This window comes from Argiope bruennichi, chromosome 1, assembly GCF_947563725.1.
Source record: "Argiope bruennichi chromosome 1, qqArgBrue1.1, whole genome shotgun sequence".
NCBI lineage: Eukaryota > Metazoa > Arthropoda > Arachnida > Araneae > Araneidae > Argiope > Argiope bruennichi.
The window spans coordinates 5,435,931-5,452,936 of NC_079151.1; the positions used below are offsets into that span (position 1 = coordinate 5,435,931).

The 17,006-nt window shown below is 34.6% G+C and overlaps 1 protein-coding gene across 1 annotated transcript in view; it reads right to left on the minus strand.

The window, feature by feature from the left end:
* LOC129960822 (protein PALS1-like) overlaps window positions 1-17,006 on the minus strand; it is a 190,862-nt gene that overhangs the window by 110,394 nt on the left and 63,462 nt on the right. Inside the window, exons 2-3 of the mRNA XM_056074524.1 lie at window positions 13,048-13,160; window positions 11,726-11,783 (exon numbers count right to left, since the gene is read on the minus strand). Of these exons, the coding sequence (XP_055930499.1) occupies window positions 11,726-11,783; window positions 13,048-13,160 (171 nt within the window). The remainder of the gene's footprint in view (window positions 1-11,725; window positions 11,784-13,047; window positions 13,161-17,006) is intronic.

A 17,006-nucleotide genomic window follows, 5' to 3' on the forward strand; every position in this document is an offset into this window, starting at 1 on the left:
AATTTAATCTTTAATATTCCGCAATCAGTTCTTAGGACAGCAGGAAGAATTCCAAAATTCATTCACTCTCACTTATCGTATCAGAAATTCTATTTGGACTTTTGACCGCCAGTGCCCATTTTCCCATTTGGACTACATACGGAAGAGCAATTCACTCACGTTTCTCACTTGCGATAATCTGCTGAACGAATATATAACACCACGCTAACGGCTAAAACTTATTAGAAAGAAGTTCCCCGTGTTTTTCAATGGAATTGCGGTGATCTGGCTGCTAGAACTGTTAAGGGAATCTCGAATTTGAGACTTCATACTGCCGAATAGCAAGCAAATTAGACAAAATGTTTTCAAAACGTTAGACCCTCAAAAGTTTTCTGACAGAATGGCTACCAAATACCAGGTGCTACACAGAGAATAGATGAAGAAAATATTGAATATCTTTTGAACGACAAAAGTATTTTATTACAAATTTTCAAGAAGTGACAAACTTAAATCTCCTTTTAATATTTGCCATAATCTTCTTGAATAGGTCTGTTGGAATCGACCTTGTTTGCTCTGCTTCCAGCTCTTCTGTGGATTTCAGTCGATCTCTGCAGACTGATCTTTAACACAGCTGCACAAAAGAAAGTTTAATGGTGATGAGTAAGGAACACGGGGAGGAGGGGGGGGGAGCGAAAAGTCTATCACGAAATTGAATCGGGAAGTCTCTTGCAATGACGCGACTGTCGCAGTGACTTTTGAGCTAGCCTAAATCATCATCCACTAAATGTGGAGGAGACCCCTCTTGCTGAAACTATGTGTCTGGGATCTAGTATTTGTGCGGGTATTAGTAATGAGTCTCGTTGTCAAAAATTCCATATAGTGTTCAGAATTCACTGTCTTGTAAAAAAACAGGGATGGAAAATGACATCAGCATACAAATCATACCAGGGAGTAACCTTTGTGGATATAAACGTTTTACTACGAAAAATTCGATTGCTTCCCTAATTCGATAATTTTGCCGATTGGCATAACCAAAAGTGTACCTAATCGGGGAAAAAAAATCGCCACCATAGAAATCATTGTCGATCGTGTCACACATGATGTTGACGAACTCCAGTCTTTTTTTAACAACATTTGGTCAGGATGGTTGTCATAACTGAATTACGCGAGGACAAAAATGTCCAGATATTTGTAGGCTATTCTTAACTGTCGACTGACATTAAATTATTGAATTAAGTATCGAGTTGACAGGATTATTTTTCTTCATTATTTATTTGGCAGAGGTGATTTATTAGGGGACACATCCTATCTTTTATTTAGTTTTCATGACCACTTAGTCGTCAGTCACCCATTTTGTTCCTTCAGACTTGGCAATGAATGCTGCTTGAAAAAAGCTTTGAAATTTTTTAAAGCACTTCCTGAGTATCTCATCAAGTCTTTGCTCGCAACAATGAAATTAGAGAACATGATCTTCAACTGAATATCGGCCTGTTCTTGCGAAACAATAATCTACTTCGAAACTAACCATAATCAGTAAATACGTTTCCTTTGAGTTCATGCGGATGTGTTCGCAATTTCATGTAAATAGCTCCACTTGTTGAAGAGATATTCAAACAATAAGTTCTCTACGTCCTGTATAGCAAGCACTCCATACTTTTGAATAGCTTCACAGTGGCGCTTTTCTGTAACTTGCTTAAAGCCTCCACTTAAAAAAAAAAATGAATGGTAACATACTGTAGAATGAGTAAAAATATAGTTGATCGGGGGAAGAATGGGCTTTTCGGTTATTGTCGTGCTACAGGATTTCCGCCAGTTAGTATCGTAGTTTTAAACTTCGAGAGTCAGCGAATGGAGTAAGCACGGAACGTTTTGTCTGCCTCTCCCTTTCTATAAAATTTCGCCCTATTCTTCGGTAAGAGCCCCAAATAAAATAATTGTTTTTTGTTACAGCCTTTAAATCATAGATGACATTTATTTGCATACGACACGGTAGGAAACTTATTTTTCAGTTTAGTTGTTGTGATTGTTGATGTACCAATTATTAATTTAATGGTTGCAATTTTACTATAGCCATTCTATCAATGAGTTATCATAGTTAAAACTATATTGATAGTATTACAAAATCATAAGAAATAAAAGGAAAAAAATTATGCTACCAATGATGCGTGAAGTAATAAAATTATTTTTAATTAGTAGGTAGTATAATTGGATTTAATCGTATACGATGGAGTTGCTTTTGTAGCAGAATCGCCAACAATGTGTTACACGCGTCAGTAGGCAATTATCACAGAAGTAAAAATGATGTCGACCCGTCGACTGAGATTGTTTGCCGGAACCCAGTTAACAGGAGCACAGTCTTGGGTCTAAAATTAATTCCTTTAGAAAATATAAATCCTTTTTCGATTTCTATGAGGTATTCGGATACTTCATGCAGTCTCGTTGAGAGTTAGAATGGATGTTTTGGCACGTGCATCTGTAAATTTCTTGCTAGTTAATTATATAACTTAAAGACTTTTCTCAAGCGATCTGTCAAATAACCAAGAATTTTACATTGGTGGATGAAGAATATTTTTTTTTCTGCTGGATATCATAAGTAATTCTGACAGGGAACGTTGTATTTGAAACTGTGTGAAACATGAACTGAAAGTTATGAGATTTTACTTTTTTAATATCAAAAACAAGTTCTACATCAAAGGCAGAAGTTTCAACGAGTTCATAGACCACAGGGGAATCGGTTTGGATATAAAATGCAAACAGTGGAAATGTTTCAAAGTCAAATAGGACGAAAAGGCAATTCTTCCGAAATTTCAGCTTTAAACCACTTGTTCCTAAATGCAAATTGAAATAATACTTAATCATCCTACAATAGCAAAGATTTGTCTTGGGAACGCGGCTATTTTCAATAGTTCCTAGAGAAGGCATATTAAAATAAAACAACAGCTAAAATTCAATAGAATGTCGGAATTCCCTACAACAGCATAATAAACTGAAAGTTAGGCTGCATTAGATGAACGCCCTGCAGGAGTGCTGTTTTGAAACGGACCTCTTCATTTTGAAACTTGGATAGATTATTGGAATGTCACTACAGGAGGCTCTTCTCCCATTCAATTTCCAAGCCGTATTTAAGTGAAGATATTTGGCCCACAGTGGTGGATTTGCACCTATTTACAAATAGACTGACAGGAAGATTGAAGACTTTTTATAGTTACAAGAATGCGCTTTTTAGATTGATAGTCTAAAATGCTGGAATGCTTTTTAATAAAGGCGAATTTGTGTTTTAGATGCATATTTTCGCAAACTATTGAGACAGAGACTTGACCCAGAGCTGCAGTTGTATCACATACCAAATTTGATGTATCTAAGTCACTGCGTTTTTGCATTAGCGTGTTTACATGTTTCTGAAAGTACAAAGACGCTCCACTCCTTGTTGGATTTGACTCGCATTTAATGCGTGTCTACAATGTGGGTGCTAAACTTGTGTACGGAATTTTATTCATCTAACTCTCTTCTTTTTATAGACAGGGTGCTAATCTATAATCAAACAGCCAGCCTGACAGACTTCCTATGAACAGAATTTGCTCAAAATGTGATAGAAATCTGCGAATTCGATATTAAAATCAATACCGAATTTCATCCTTCTCATAATGACAAAAATGCATTTTTTCGAACTCAGGGAGGCTTGAAACGACAAGATTCGTCGAAATCTCGAATTTTTTGATAATTGCGATCTCTATTTGAAGGAGATTTTGAAGTTTAATTCCGTAACAGTATGACTGTGGCAGGGAGCATCATAGTCAAGTGGCAATGTCCCTTCTGCGTATTCAACAACTACATCTTATTCCATTGTCGAAAAGGAAAAGAAAACGGCCCCTTATGAAAAAAATGAAAAGTTCCCCTCTTTCGTGAGTTGAGTGACTTTGATCAGCAACGGTAGATATCTTAATCTGGAGGGGATGGTCTGCTATACTTATGGCTCCTGGGTCAAGAGGTGGTAACTCTGAAAGGAGATTATTTTTTTAGTCTAACCCGAAGTGGGAGGGAAATCGTCTGCAGGGGTGACGAGCAGAGTCCTGCTCTCGACACCTTCAGATTAGGAATGGACGAATTTTCTATCGCTGGGGTTGCTTGATAATTATAACAATAACAAAAGGAACAACTGGCGACGGGAGGCTGAAAATTTTTTTGATGTGATTCTGAAATAACCAGTACCTACTCACACTGCTGAAAAACGCGTCGTAGAAATACTTGATCTACAGATTAAGATTCTAAGTAATGTCCGGAGAGTAACGGTAGGAGTTCAAATCATAAAACATTGCTCTTCTTTTGTGAACTGAGGTTACACGCCTGGAAAACCCAGATTTCTGAAATCAGTTTTGTATAGATACATCTTAAATGCTGGCCTGTTGTACATGCAAACTTCGAGCTGAAGATCAGACGTTCTCTCGCTAATGTGGTGCGGAAGTTTGGAGTTCTTCATACCTGAACACTTTTCAAAATGACACTTTGAAACGCATTGAAAATTCATTTCTCACTTTGCTTCCTCAAATAGCTTTTATGGAATATCAACCAGGAAGGCTATTCAATTTCAGGGGATACTCATCATGTATAGAGAATCTTGTGTTTCGCATTATCATCATAATATATCGCAGCAATTTTCTAAAAAAATATTTGTTTCACCCTTATTTCAGTTCTTTAACTCAGATAGGATTAATATAAATGAGCTGGAGTGCACTACCATTCTATTCATCCATTTTTCATTATACCTGCAAAAACGTGAACGTTTGTGTCAAGTTTTGTAGTATAATAAAAATAATCTCTGTATTTTGTCTTTTAGCAGATTGCCTTCTACATTAAAAAAAGAAAACGGCAGTCGTGATATTAATACCATCAAAGTGTTAATTTTATTTATCTAGATTTGTACGCTTTTGATTTATCACATTCATAATTTAATAAAAAATCACAATTGTGATATTAATATTAAATAGCTGATTTCATTTATCTAGATTATTGCCTTCTTTTAATTATTTTTTTCATAATTTAATATAAGATTACAATTTTAATATTAGCACCATCAAATAGCTCATTTCATTTATCTAGCTTATTGCGATTTTGAGTTCTCACATTCATAGATTCACGAATAAGTAAATCGACAGGTAGTTAAACTTTTGGTATAAAATTTATAAACATATCTTTAGTTCTGTAGAGGAAAATATATATCAAATTACATCTATTTAGCTTATCTCAGCTTTGAATCACGCTGCTCATATAAACGAGCTGAGATCGATAAACAAACATAATGACCGTCGTTGCCTTCTTCTAAAATGTGGTATTAACTCGGTAAGGAGGACGATAATGCACCAAATCTCTTTCTTGTTGGTCTCTGCGTTTGCATTATCCTCATAGGTTCACAAACAGATTCAGAAAGTGTTTCTTTTGTAACCGGATTTAAAAAGGTTTGTAAATGTAATAATGCCGTGTAAATGTAAATGTAAATCTGACCTTTTAAAAAAGGAAATATTCAACACAGTATTCCTAGGGGTTTTCGATGTTGTTTATGAGCACGTGATGGATTTTAGTAAAAACATGTTTGCGATAAGTGCCGCTAAAGAATTCCTCAGCTCAACCAATTCTAGCAGCAGTTTAATATCCTGTCTCTAACACCGATTTGTTATCCCTCATAACAATCAAAGCCTGCAACTGCCGTCGCAAATGACGGGAAGTGAACGGCCTGTCGGACAATCTACAAAAACCTGACCCCCTCGGAATCCAGATTTGTTCATAAGTGCCTGTGACGCATCGCCGAGACAATAGGCCCAGCGAAAGGCATTCCGACCAAATGCACATAAAGCAGAGAGGACGATTCCACGAAAGTCCATTGTCAAGGCTGGGATGACACGTGACAACGCTCTTCATTCCACGTTTTTGTGATGGTTCCTACCCTCTATGGTACTACCTTTAATAGCAGGATATCGAAATGTTTGGATGCCGAGGGAGTTAGTACTTTCATACACAATTATTGAATTGTTTCGAATTTGTAAAAATAGGGTTTTTCTAACTGATTTTTTGTTCTCATTCTTTGTGTGCTATTATTATTATGCGCTAGAATTTTGTAATTTTATGCGCGTGTCTATTTTCTATTATCATATACTATTATAATACTTCAGAAACTTCGTTTTTTATTAATCGAATATTGTAATTTAATTTTTTTTATCATATATCTGATTTTATTTGGATAAGAGCGAAAATTAATTTCAAGATTCCTTCATATTTATAATAACAATTTATAAATAAAATAAGTAATTTTATAATACACCACTATTACCTGCGACTTCGTTCACGTGGAAATTTTGATGTATATGTTACGGCCAAAGCCCGAAATACGGCCAGTTCGCGAATTGGCCGGCCGATTGGCGAACTGGCCGTATTTCGGGCTTTGGCCGTAACATATATATATATGAGAGCTGACTTAGGCATCTTGCCCCTCAATCGATACTTAAGTTCCGTTAATGATTAGGTCATTGTGAGTGACATCCAGCTTATGCATGGTATCTTCTGATAAAGCGTCCTTGTATTTATCCCACAGCTGGAGGGGGTTTGATAGTCCGCAAGTGCTCACTAAAATTGCAAACTGGTTATTGTGAGCAAAACGACAACGCCGCCCATTATCGCCTGGTTGCTGCGGTTGTCCTTCAGGCTGCGGTTTAACGACTCTTCTGCATGCTTGTGTGACATTGTCCCATACTATTAACTTGCACTCCTGCAAAAGGACTCCCTGGACGCTGTTTTTGATGATGTTGCAGTGTTGGGGTATCTTTGCTTGCAAGATTAAGCGGCAGTTTGAAAACGGAATGTGCCGTCCAGCCACCATTAAGCAAAGTTGCAACAATGTCCGAGGAAGCTATAGCAAGAGCTATATTGCGGTCCCTGCGGAGTTGGGCTAGCAGAAGATTCAAATCAAGTCCGTATTTTTTAAAAATCGTCTATTTTATTTATCGATTAAGATAGCTGCAACAGTATAATACACATAATTTTTAAACTTTTAATTAAAATGAAAATGCAGTTGTCAACAATAAGAACAAACTGTGCATGCGTGAATTTTCAACGCCAATTTGAGTAACGCAAATGCGTGAATTTTCTAGGCCAGTTGGGGTAAAGCCATGCAGATTTGAAATTTTTAATTTCCTTTATTCTGTTTTATTTTAATTTAAAAGTATGAGTCCGAAAGATCGATTAAATAACAATGTTTAATTTTAAATGCATCAAACACTAAAAAAATAAACAGAATCATTTGAAATAATAGGTCGAAAAAATGTTAAGTCTAACCTCTTTAGAGTGAGGGGGAAAAAAAGACTGAAGCCTTACTCATTTGGCGGTGGGGAAATGAAAAGATTTTTGGCGGGAAAGTTAGTTTTTAATTAATAAAAAAATTAACCGAAATAAATAGTAGCCTATGCCCTATTCCAGACTATAATCTATCTCTGTGCTAAATTTCATCCAATTCCGTTCAGCTGTTCGGACGGGATTGATTAACAAACAGAGGTAAACAAAGAAATGTATCTCCTATGCATACCACAGCTCTTTCTATTTGCACATGCGCAGTTTGAGGTTTTCTCTCATGCACGGAATAATTAAAATCGCAATTATAAAACTCCTTTTTTTATTTTTTTATTTTGATACTAAAAACATCTCCAATATCCGTTAACTATTTCTCGAGATTTTGTGGTTGGATCTCCTTCTTTTGGCCATAATGAAATTTGAATCGCTGTTTAAAATCAGACGTAAAGAAAGAAATGTATCGCATATGCATACCATAGCTCTTGCTATTTGCACATGCGCAGTTTGAGATTTTCGTGCATGCGCGGAATAATTAAAATCGCAATTATAAAACTCCTTTTTTTATTTTGATATGACTTTAATGTACTAAAACCTTCCCCAATAAATGCTCTACAAAATGGTATAAATATCTTCAATATCCGTTAACTATTTCTCGAGTTTTTGTGGTTCCAACATACAGAAGATTCATTTTATACTATGTATAGATAATGAAAAATATTTTTAAAAAATGTTTTCATTTCTTTTTGCATATATGGTTACTCTGTAAAAAGCGTCTCTGAATATTTTGATTAAAATTTTCAAGAGGCGCTTTACATTTAATTAAAAATTCAATACTATTGTAGAATTCTAAATTCTAAATTTGCATTTATCTAAATGAGCAAAATGAAGTTAATCTAAATACTGATGTTCTACATAATAATTAATTAATTGTTATCACGTATAGCTGTTATTTAGTATGGCTAACAATGAGACATATTTTATATAAAATATGTATCATTGCTAGCTATACATTTTACCTGTCTGTTCTTCAAACAGTAGTTGCCTTCCAAGAAAAAGTTTTCTCATTTTGTGGTAATTTAATAAGCAAACCCTTTCTAGACAGTTTGATAATTATCGGTGTTGTCAGGAAAATGTATGGGACATAGAGGAAAACAAGTGGTAGTCCGAGGAGGCCAAGTCTGGTGATAAGGGTGGGTGGGGCAAAAGTTCGAAGACATGAAATGATGTCTTTGATGTTTATTGTAGTGTTACTTCTCTGTTTCTAGAAGCCTAATCTGGACGCTTTTTGATCAACGAATGGTTCAATTTGATGAGCAATGAATGCCATTCTCTAAGGGCTGGGAACCGCACTCACTGTTCAAACTGATTTGAGAAGTTCATGGTACATCAAAATACCTTCTGATGCCACAAATACAAAGGATTGGAATCACCATTCTTAAATCATCTAAACCTGCATATACTCATGTTTTGAGTTAAAACTTTGCCACCATAAATTTCCTCAAAGATAATCCGACAACTTGTCTTAGACTTTTGATTGAAAAAGAAAAGCAGTACGTTCCGTACATGCTCTTTATTTTTTTGTTAGAAACTAGACATGTTTATCACATAAACGCAATGTGACGTAAATTAGAAACAGCTGTTTTTTCACAGGTACTGTCCTCGCAACGTCACTTTTGAGACTGCGATCAAGCGAAGAACTTATTAATCGTTACACCCGGTACTTACTTCAGTAATGTGAAGAGGCGTTTGCTCTTTTGTCTTCAGCTATAATCTATAAAACTTGTCAAAGGTTAAGAAAAACCGGAAATATGCCAAAGATGATGAAACTCTTCCCTTCATCTTCAGAATGGCCGAAGAATTCCTCGATGATCGTGAATGCGCGATTAATCGCCAAAAAAGATACATTCATTCCGAAAAATTAGCTTCGCTGGAAAAATAAAATGAATCGCCCATTCTCAATTTTTGAGAGTTCCAGTTCAGTGGATGGAACCGAAGTATTTTGAAATTTATATATACAAATAGTGGCGAATACTTTTATAACAATGGAATCGGCGTAACAGCTGTAATGTAAATGTGTGCTGGAAGTCACGACTTCACCATACATAAAGTACTGAAAGAGAAAATGTTGTAAACCATCAAAATATTTGATGTATTTCTGAGTTTTGAACCTTCTTGAATCCGAAGAATGTACTTTTGGATTTTTCTCAACCTGTCGGTTTATCCGTGAGTACGAAAACTCGGAAGCACTACGAGCTGCAGGAATGAAACTTGAGGCGCGCTCTTAACACTAAAATTAAAGATATTTTATTAAGTTTTAGATGAAACCTATTTTAGTATAACACATAATATATAAAATACGACGACCAAGATGGATAAAATTCGGCAAACAGTTTCAGCATCAAAATTGAAGATGTGTTTTACATTTTGCAACAATTCTATCAAAGAGTTCACTACTCGTCATTTCAATGATGTGTAAATTAAGAAACGCAAAATGCGAGCTAAATGAAAGTTGGTGTGTGTGTTATTCACATTAAAACGTGCTCTAGACTCCAAACCTTTCAAATCAGGCGGAAATACCGAAGGACAATTGCTAACCGCTTTTTGAATCACATTTAATATTTCTTATTATAACTAATGCGATTTGTTGTACAGTTTTGTATATTTTATTACATTTCGTGGACTATTAAAATGATTAAAATATTCATACTATTAAAATGCCTTGCTTTCATGAACTTTTATTAAAAGTTAACTTACAAAATGTATATATACACAGTTAATTTTTTCAGAATTATAGAATTAAAAGTGCACACATTTGTAAATACATGTATGTATGTTAAGTGAAAGGAGATTTTTAACGGAAAGCTTTTTTTTTAAAAAATCAAATGAAATGATGAATTTTAAGAAGTTCGATCTAAGCTACAAGAAAGAGATTCTTAGAACGGAAATAAAGAATAGCAGATGACTCATCGGCAATCATTTCTGACCTCTAATTTCTAATGTAATTAAAATCAGTAAATCATTTTATTTTATCTCAGTTATAGTCCTTCTTAAAAATAAAACCTGTGGGCCTTTTGAACTGCAACAGATATGCATAATTACTTCGCAGAAAATTTTAGATCTGTATCCGTAAATTTCAATCGACATACAAAAACTGAAAATCCATGAATCTTGATAAAAGTTTGATTTATAGAAATTCTCTGTTTATGGAAGATTCGATTCGGTTTTCGAAGGTACATCTGAAATTTTTTCCTTCTTGTTCGTTACTTTCTTGAGTTAAGGTTAGTAACTATTTCGTATCTTTAAATGCTGCTTATTTTTTCAAGTATAGAATATAGCAGAATTTTCTTTCGAGAAACCTCATAAATTAAAACCTAATGCATAATTTTTTGTTCAAATTTGGGGTAATAATTGTTTATTTCCTGAACACGAAAATAAGCAATCTAATCATTTAAAAACATTTTATAGTTATTTTAATGCTTCACAATGTGAAAAAAATTCAAAATTTCGTGTTTTTTATCAGTCGGAGCCGAATATTTAAAGAATGAATAGAGATGCAGCTTATTTCTTAATTCAGGAACAATATAATATATTTCTTAAGCTATCTACAAAATTTTAAGCACGGCATTTGATAAATCTTCCTATAAACTGGAAGATTTTGGTTTTATACTTCTTTTTAATAAAAAAAAAAGCTTCCCCCAATTAATTATAATAATTAATAAGATAATTATTTTCGAACATTTTTTCAAAAATTCTTCCCGTCCTTAACCGTTCACTTTTTCGTGGGGAAGCGTTTCTATGGCAGATTCCATCCAAATGAAGCAGTTTTGGTATGAAGGGCACTCAAAAAATTAATCTCAACAATTCAGTCATCTCAGATCTTGAGCTGTCGCGATATCATTCCCAAAAGACCTTTTCCCTTCTGCAATTTCGAACTTATTCAGATTCTCGAGTTAGTGTATGTTGAATTTTTCATAGTATCACTTTCCACATTTCGTAAACGAGATGACAAAAAAAAAAAAAAAAAAAAACCAGAAAAAATGCAAATAAATAATAAAAAAAGGCTAAACATTTGACGACCGGGCATCAAAATCTCCAATAGAATGAAAAAAATTTACGAGTCGTACTGTTTCTCCCTTCCATATGATTACGAGGAAAGTGACCCTAAGAAAGTACACTCAAATAGGTTTTCCTCTCCGGCTATTCTTGACTTCCATCCATTATGCATTTGATCATCATTGTTTATCCCGGGCCACTTCTGTTAAAAAAGCTTCGCTTTTAAGGTTTCTACCAAAAGAGCTCTTTAATGCGCGAGGCAGATAAGGCACGGCTGCAAGTGAACGCATTCATCAATGTTGCAAGAGGAAACGCTCTCCGATAACCGCTATCAGCCAGAAGTAAACAACGGACATACCTTTTTCTTGAGATTTCTTGGGTCTGATGCGGAGGCATATTGTTCTCGAATGGATGCACTAGAAAACAAAGATAACAGATATTCAGTGCAGGTTGGAATGGCAATATAATTAGAGCCAACAACAAAATGATGACAAAATATGTTGATAATGCCGGTAAAAATATAGTATATTGGTAAATTCTAGCACGGTCTAGAAATAACAATGAGCGAGCCTGCGTTTGTTGTAATTTTTAAAAACAAATTTTCCTCAATATTAAAAATTTCACTTATGTGAATTAATATGCTTTTGTATTTATTCAAATTACTATGTGAGGAAAGCTGACAAAGTTCCGACAAACAGTCTTTAATGCGTTGTGGTAGGAGTATTTAATGCATTAGAAAGCCAATCAAAATGTCAGTATTCTTAATGAAATATTTGAACAAACTGTGCACTTAATACAAAGGTACAGGAGGTTATCAAAATAATGGAAACACCACGAACAAATGCAAAAATCTTTTTTAATAATAATTATCTTATTAATTATAATTAATGATGAAAATCTTTACTAATCATATTCCCGTATAGGTGTCTTCCCTTCCTGCTGTGGGGAAAGATGATACATCTGATGATAGAGCACGTCTTCCACTTATCAATCGATTTGGCACCACTGTAAAAGACGTTTGGCATGACCGTGACAAGTGGTTTGGGAATTACTGTTCTGCTGTAAATGTTCTATTTATGAAGGTGCCTCCTAATTGTAATTATTGACACTGGAGAATTCAGATGCTGATTGAGCTCTGCGGCCATTTTTGTTCTCTTCTTAGACATTGAAATCCGTTTCAGTACCAATCTGTTTCTTTCTTTCTTTCTTTCTTTTTTTTTTCAGTTTCTCTTCCCGTTCACTATTTTATTTTATTGAGCTTGTCTTGACCGCTGTTTGTAGTTCACATACCGTACCTCAACAAGCGCCTGAAAGCTAAGATGTTTCAGTCACAAACGAGTCGGACTCCTACCATCTGGCCTCACTAAAAGTCTGTGAAGACTGACATTTTAGCTTTTGACAAAAATACAAGAAGTATGCAACTTCACTAAATCTATCTCATACAACCACAATATATATTTTTTGTATTAAAAAAAATTATATTTTAATGCTTATGAAGCGCATTCTCAAATGTCAATTTTATTCACATGTGTTGTGTTTCTACTGTTTTAATAACCACCTGTAAGACGCTCCCTTTCACGGGGAAATGTCCATCTATAGCCCAGAGATGACTATCTTACATCATTCCTAAATAATGCGGTTCCTGATAGTTCGTGATGATAGATGGTGGAGGAAACTCACCCTTTGCAGGTAGTCGGCAATGTCACAAAGCAGCCAATTGTCCAGCACCCTTCCATTCACCTCCGTGATCTCGTCCGCCTCTTCTAGGATGTCGCAGCGGTCTGACGGACAGCCTGATATCAAGAAAGAGAAAATAAGCTTTCATTCAATGACGCAGTTTAAAGTATGCTAATTTAATTATGAAATATTGAATGAAAATCTAATATCAGTAATATTTATAGCACAATAAAGAACAAAACAGCAAAGAGTTTATCAATGGCTAAAACAAAGATCAAAATGGATCTTTTCGAATAATCCTCTAACATTCTGCTATCTTTTTCTGAGCTTGAACGGATTTTCTACTGCGGTTGCTTGTATCTACTAGGAGGCTAAAGAGAACATGCACCAAACATGGAGAAGCGGTCTTAAACAGCGAATTAAACAAGTGCGGTGATGTCTTTTTGGTCGGGGAAAAGTGCTAGACATTTCAGTGGATTTCTAATATTAAATGCAATAGGCCATACAGAAGTAATACATTATTTATAACAAGAAGTGCTCCATGTCATGACCACCCCCAACTTTAATTGGAGAGATTGATTAACTCTTTAGAATAACAGAATGATTAAAATGCATATTTCGTATTTCCCGAGATTGTGACATCACAAGGCATGAAGAAAATATTAATTTATTGGAAATAAATAAATAAATAATCACATGGTACTTTTTCCTGAGGCAATAACCCAAACAGCAGGTAAATGGGATTTTTCCATGAACATTACTGAACTTTTGAGCGTCAAATGATATAAAAAGTGTGCAATGTCAAATACCAGTGCAAATCTGTATTATAGAAGGTGGAGAGCAGTTTGAATTGAGAGAATGAAGGTTTCTTGCCTTTTCTTTTTTTCTTTGTTTCTTCTTTTAAAAAGTGTCTCGTCTTATCACAGTACGTAAATGCGTAACGATAAATGCGATACTTAAATGCACTTAGCATTAACGTGTACGAAGTACTTTTCTGTACGAAATCGATATTGCTCAACAACTTTCCCCTCAATCGTATAATGTTTCGAGACAGGAACACTAAATGTAGAGTTTCCCTCCAAGTGGCTCTTTAAATGAGCTCATCGCTTAAGTATTTCATCATTCATAGACACCATTTTTATGACTATAACTGCCATTGTTCTAAGAAGTAAGTATTTAAGTAGATACACTACTAAAAAATATAATGAATATCCGTTTATTTGTTAGTTTGAATCTTATACAATTCCACTTCTCATGATATATTTAAATGAAGTTTCGCGTATAGGTTCGTTAGCAGGTGGAAGCATTCACTTTGTTATTAAAAAATTTCTAAAGACGAAGAAACAGGGATTAAAATATTTCAGGTTTTTTTCCGCTATAATGGTTGGATTCTTGTTTTCGGAAGCATTTGAATATTAAGACGGCTACATATTTTACTGCATCAAGTATTAAATGAAAGGACAATTATCTGGCATCACAGAGCTTTCAGACTGCTTTCTCTTGATATTGTTCATTTCTTAAAATGAAATTCAATCTCTTAGAGAAAAAAAAATCCTAGTATATACCAAGAAATTCAGAGTTTCTCCAGCTTCCAATGATATGTTGTCACATTCTTGTACGGAAGCTAAAAGCAGTCTTCACTTATATGAGGAAAATTTCAGACTAAAAATGTCGTTAATCTAAAATCGACAGATTAGTATTTCATTCAAGTGGAGTGCCCTAACATTTCTCAAGGGGTTGAATATAAAATAGTAATGTTTTGCTTACCTTATAGGACAGATAAACGTAGGTCAAAACGCGAGAAATGAGTCATATACTTTAGAAGGCATATTAAAGTCTACAGATGCTCCTATTTTTAGTTGTGGGTAAGTGACTCTTTTCCCAGGCGTTCAAGACAATTTGCCCGTTTCTCTGCAACTGCTTACTTAGCAATTGTGTCAGCTACATTTCATACGGGAACAGTCGCTACTTTGGACGAGAATACAGCAAGAAATGTATATACCAATGTTACCAAAATTGTGTCTAAAGTAAACGCATATGGATTTAATGCCAATGCTTTCTGTTTTTGTGAAATTGTAAGGAAATTGGAATATATTTTTTGTCCAATATCAGTTCGTCCTGATATCTTATCAGAAAATGAGAACAATACATCTGTTCACTTTTCCTCATCTCCCTCAAGCCATCATTACAATGCTTTCTTAACGCGAGTTTCATTTAGCTGGATCAATATCTAGTTTAAAGCAACATAAGGCCCATTTTCTGACTGTTTTAGTCTTCTAAAGCATGATCAGCCAGGTGAGAAGGGCAAAACCTGATTCGGCAATTATCTTCTACGTAGGCAATATTAGTGTGCGCCAAGTAGAAATGTTCGCTGTAGTGGGTATCGAACTGTATATATTCACTGCAATTTTCAATCTGTTCCTGAAAGCATGAAAATATTGTACTAGCTGTCTTCAGAGATAAGCCGAGTATATCGGTAATGCTTAACTTCAATTAACCCATTAAACGCCAAAACTCAAAATCATTAATTGTTTTTGATGCAAACAATACAAGTTATTATTTTGACCACTTATAATAGTAATTTAATGTAAAAATAAGGAAATTGCACTTATCTTTAAAAATATAGGGTGTTGCGCAACGTCAGCGGAAAAGAAGTACGAATGTTGATCGTTATCACCGAGCACTACGCCGCATTTTCTTCACGTTTTTAAAAACTAGAAATTTTTGTCAGCTTATTAAAGGGTGTAAAATAGTCAAAACACTTCTTTGAAAATTTTAATTTATTAAAAACTAACAAATAAACGTAGTTGACAAGCTTATTATGTAAGAATAAGGTGATATAAATTTCAAGTATGATATGCTTCACTACAATTGTGGTGTAAAGCAACTTCACAAACATTGAAACGATAAATAGTTTGGATGTGGAAATGCTTGCAACGTAGTCTTCTACTGTCTGTAGACTTAACAATAAAATGTCCTTCGGATATTGGTTTTGTAAGGCTGAATTTGCTCGGACGTCCTATAGCTGATGTTTTCTTATTTATCTCACTAAACAAGGGCATCTGTAACAAATGAAGCACAAACTCTCACCTAAAATCCAACAGCGACTTTTTATTTTCTTCTTCAGAAAATCTTGATATTCTCCAAGCATTTGTTAGTGCAACATCGATGAAATTTGAAAATATCGGCCACCACCATCTTTTGCCACGGATCCCTAATTCTGTAATTGGAAACACAATTGTCACACAAATCTACACCACCTATTTTCTGATTATATTGCTCAATGCAGTGAGGTTGGGCTACTGATATTTTCTTCTTCTGATTTTTGGATTATTGAGAAACATTTTTTAGTGGTTCGATTTTTCCAAATGTTGACCCTTTTGTCACAACAGTGTTGTTGTTCCACCGAAGAACAAGTATCTTTTTGTTTTCTTCTTATTGGAAAAAAAAAAAAAAAAAAGATTAAAAATATCTGCACTAGTTTTATCTTTTATGATTTATTTGATACGATCAATTGAAGCTTTTTCTTCATTTTTTCGTTGAGGCCTATGAATTGGTTTCTTTCTTGTTCATCGTAATTCTTCCTTTTTCCGTTTTTTTTTTTAGCAGAACTTTTATGAGGATCTAATTTTTTCTTTATATGAACTTCAAATTCCCCTGCAGTAGTTCTAGGTAAAACTTCATTATTGTTATTTAAAATATTTTCATTACCTTCTTCATCACTAGCATCTGCTGTTTCTACAGGTACGACAACAACATCGATCTCAGCTGCATTTTCGTTATCGAAATTTTGTTTGAAAATTTTTTCCAAAGCGTCTTCTAACGTAAGATATCTTATTCTACGCATTTTAGACCACAGAGGATAAAAAAAGGTTGCTACCAATAAGGCGCACAGTACTGAAATGAAATCTTTCCAGAAGGATAACAGTACCCCCCTTTCCGCTGACGTTGCGCGAACGCAA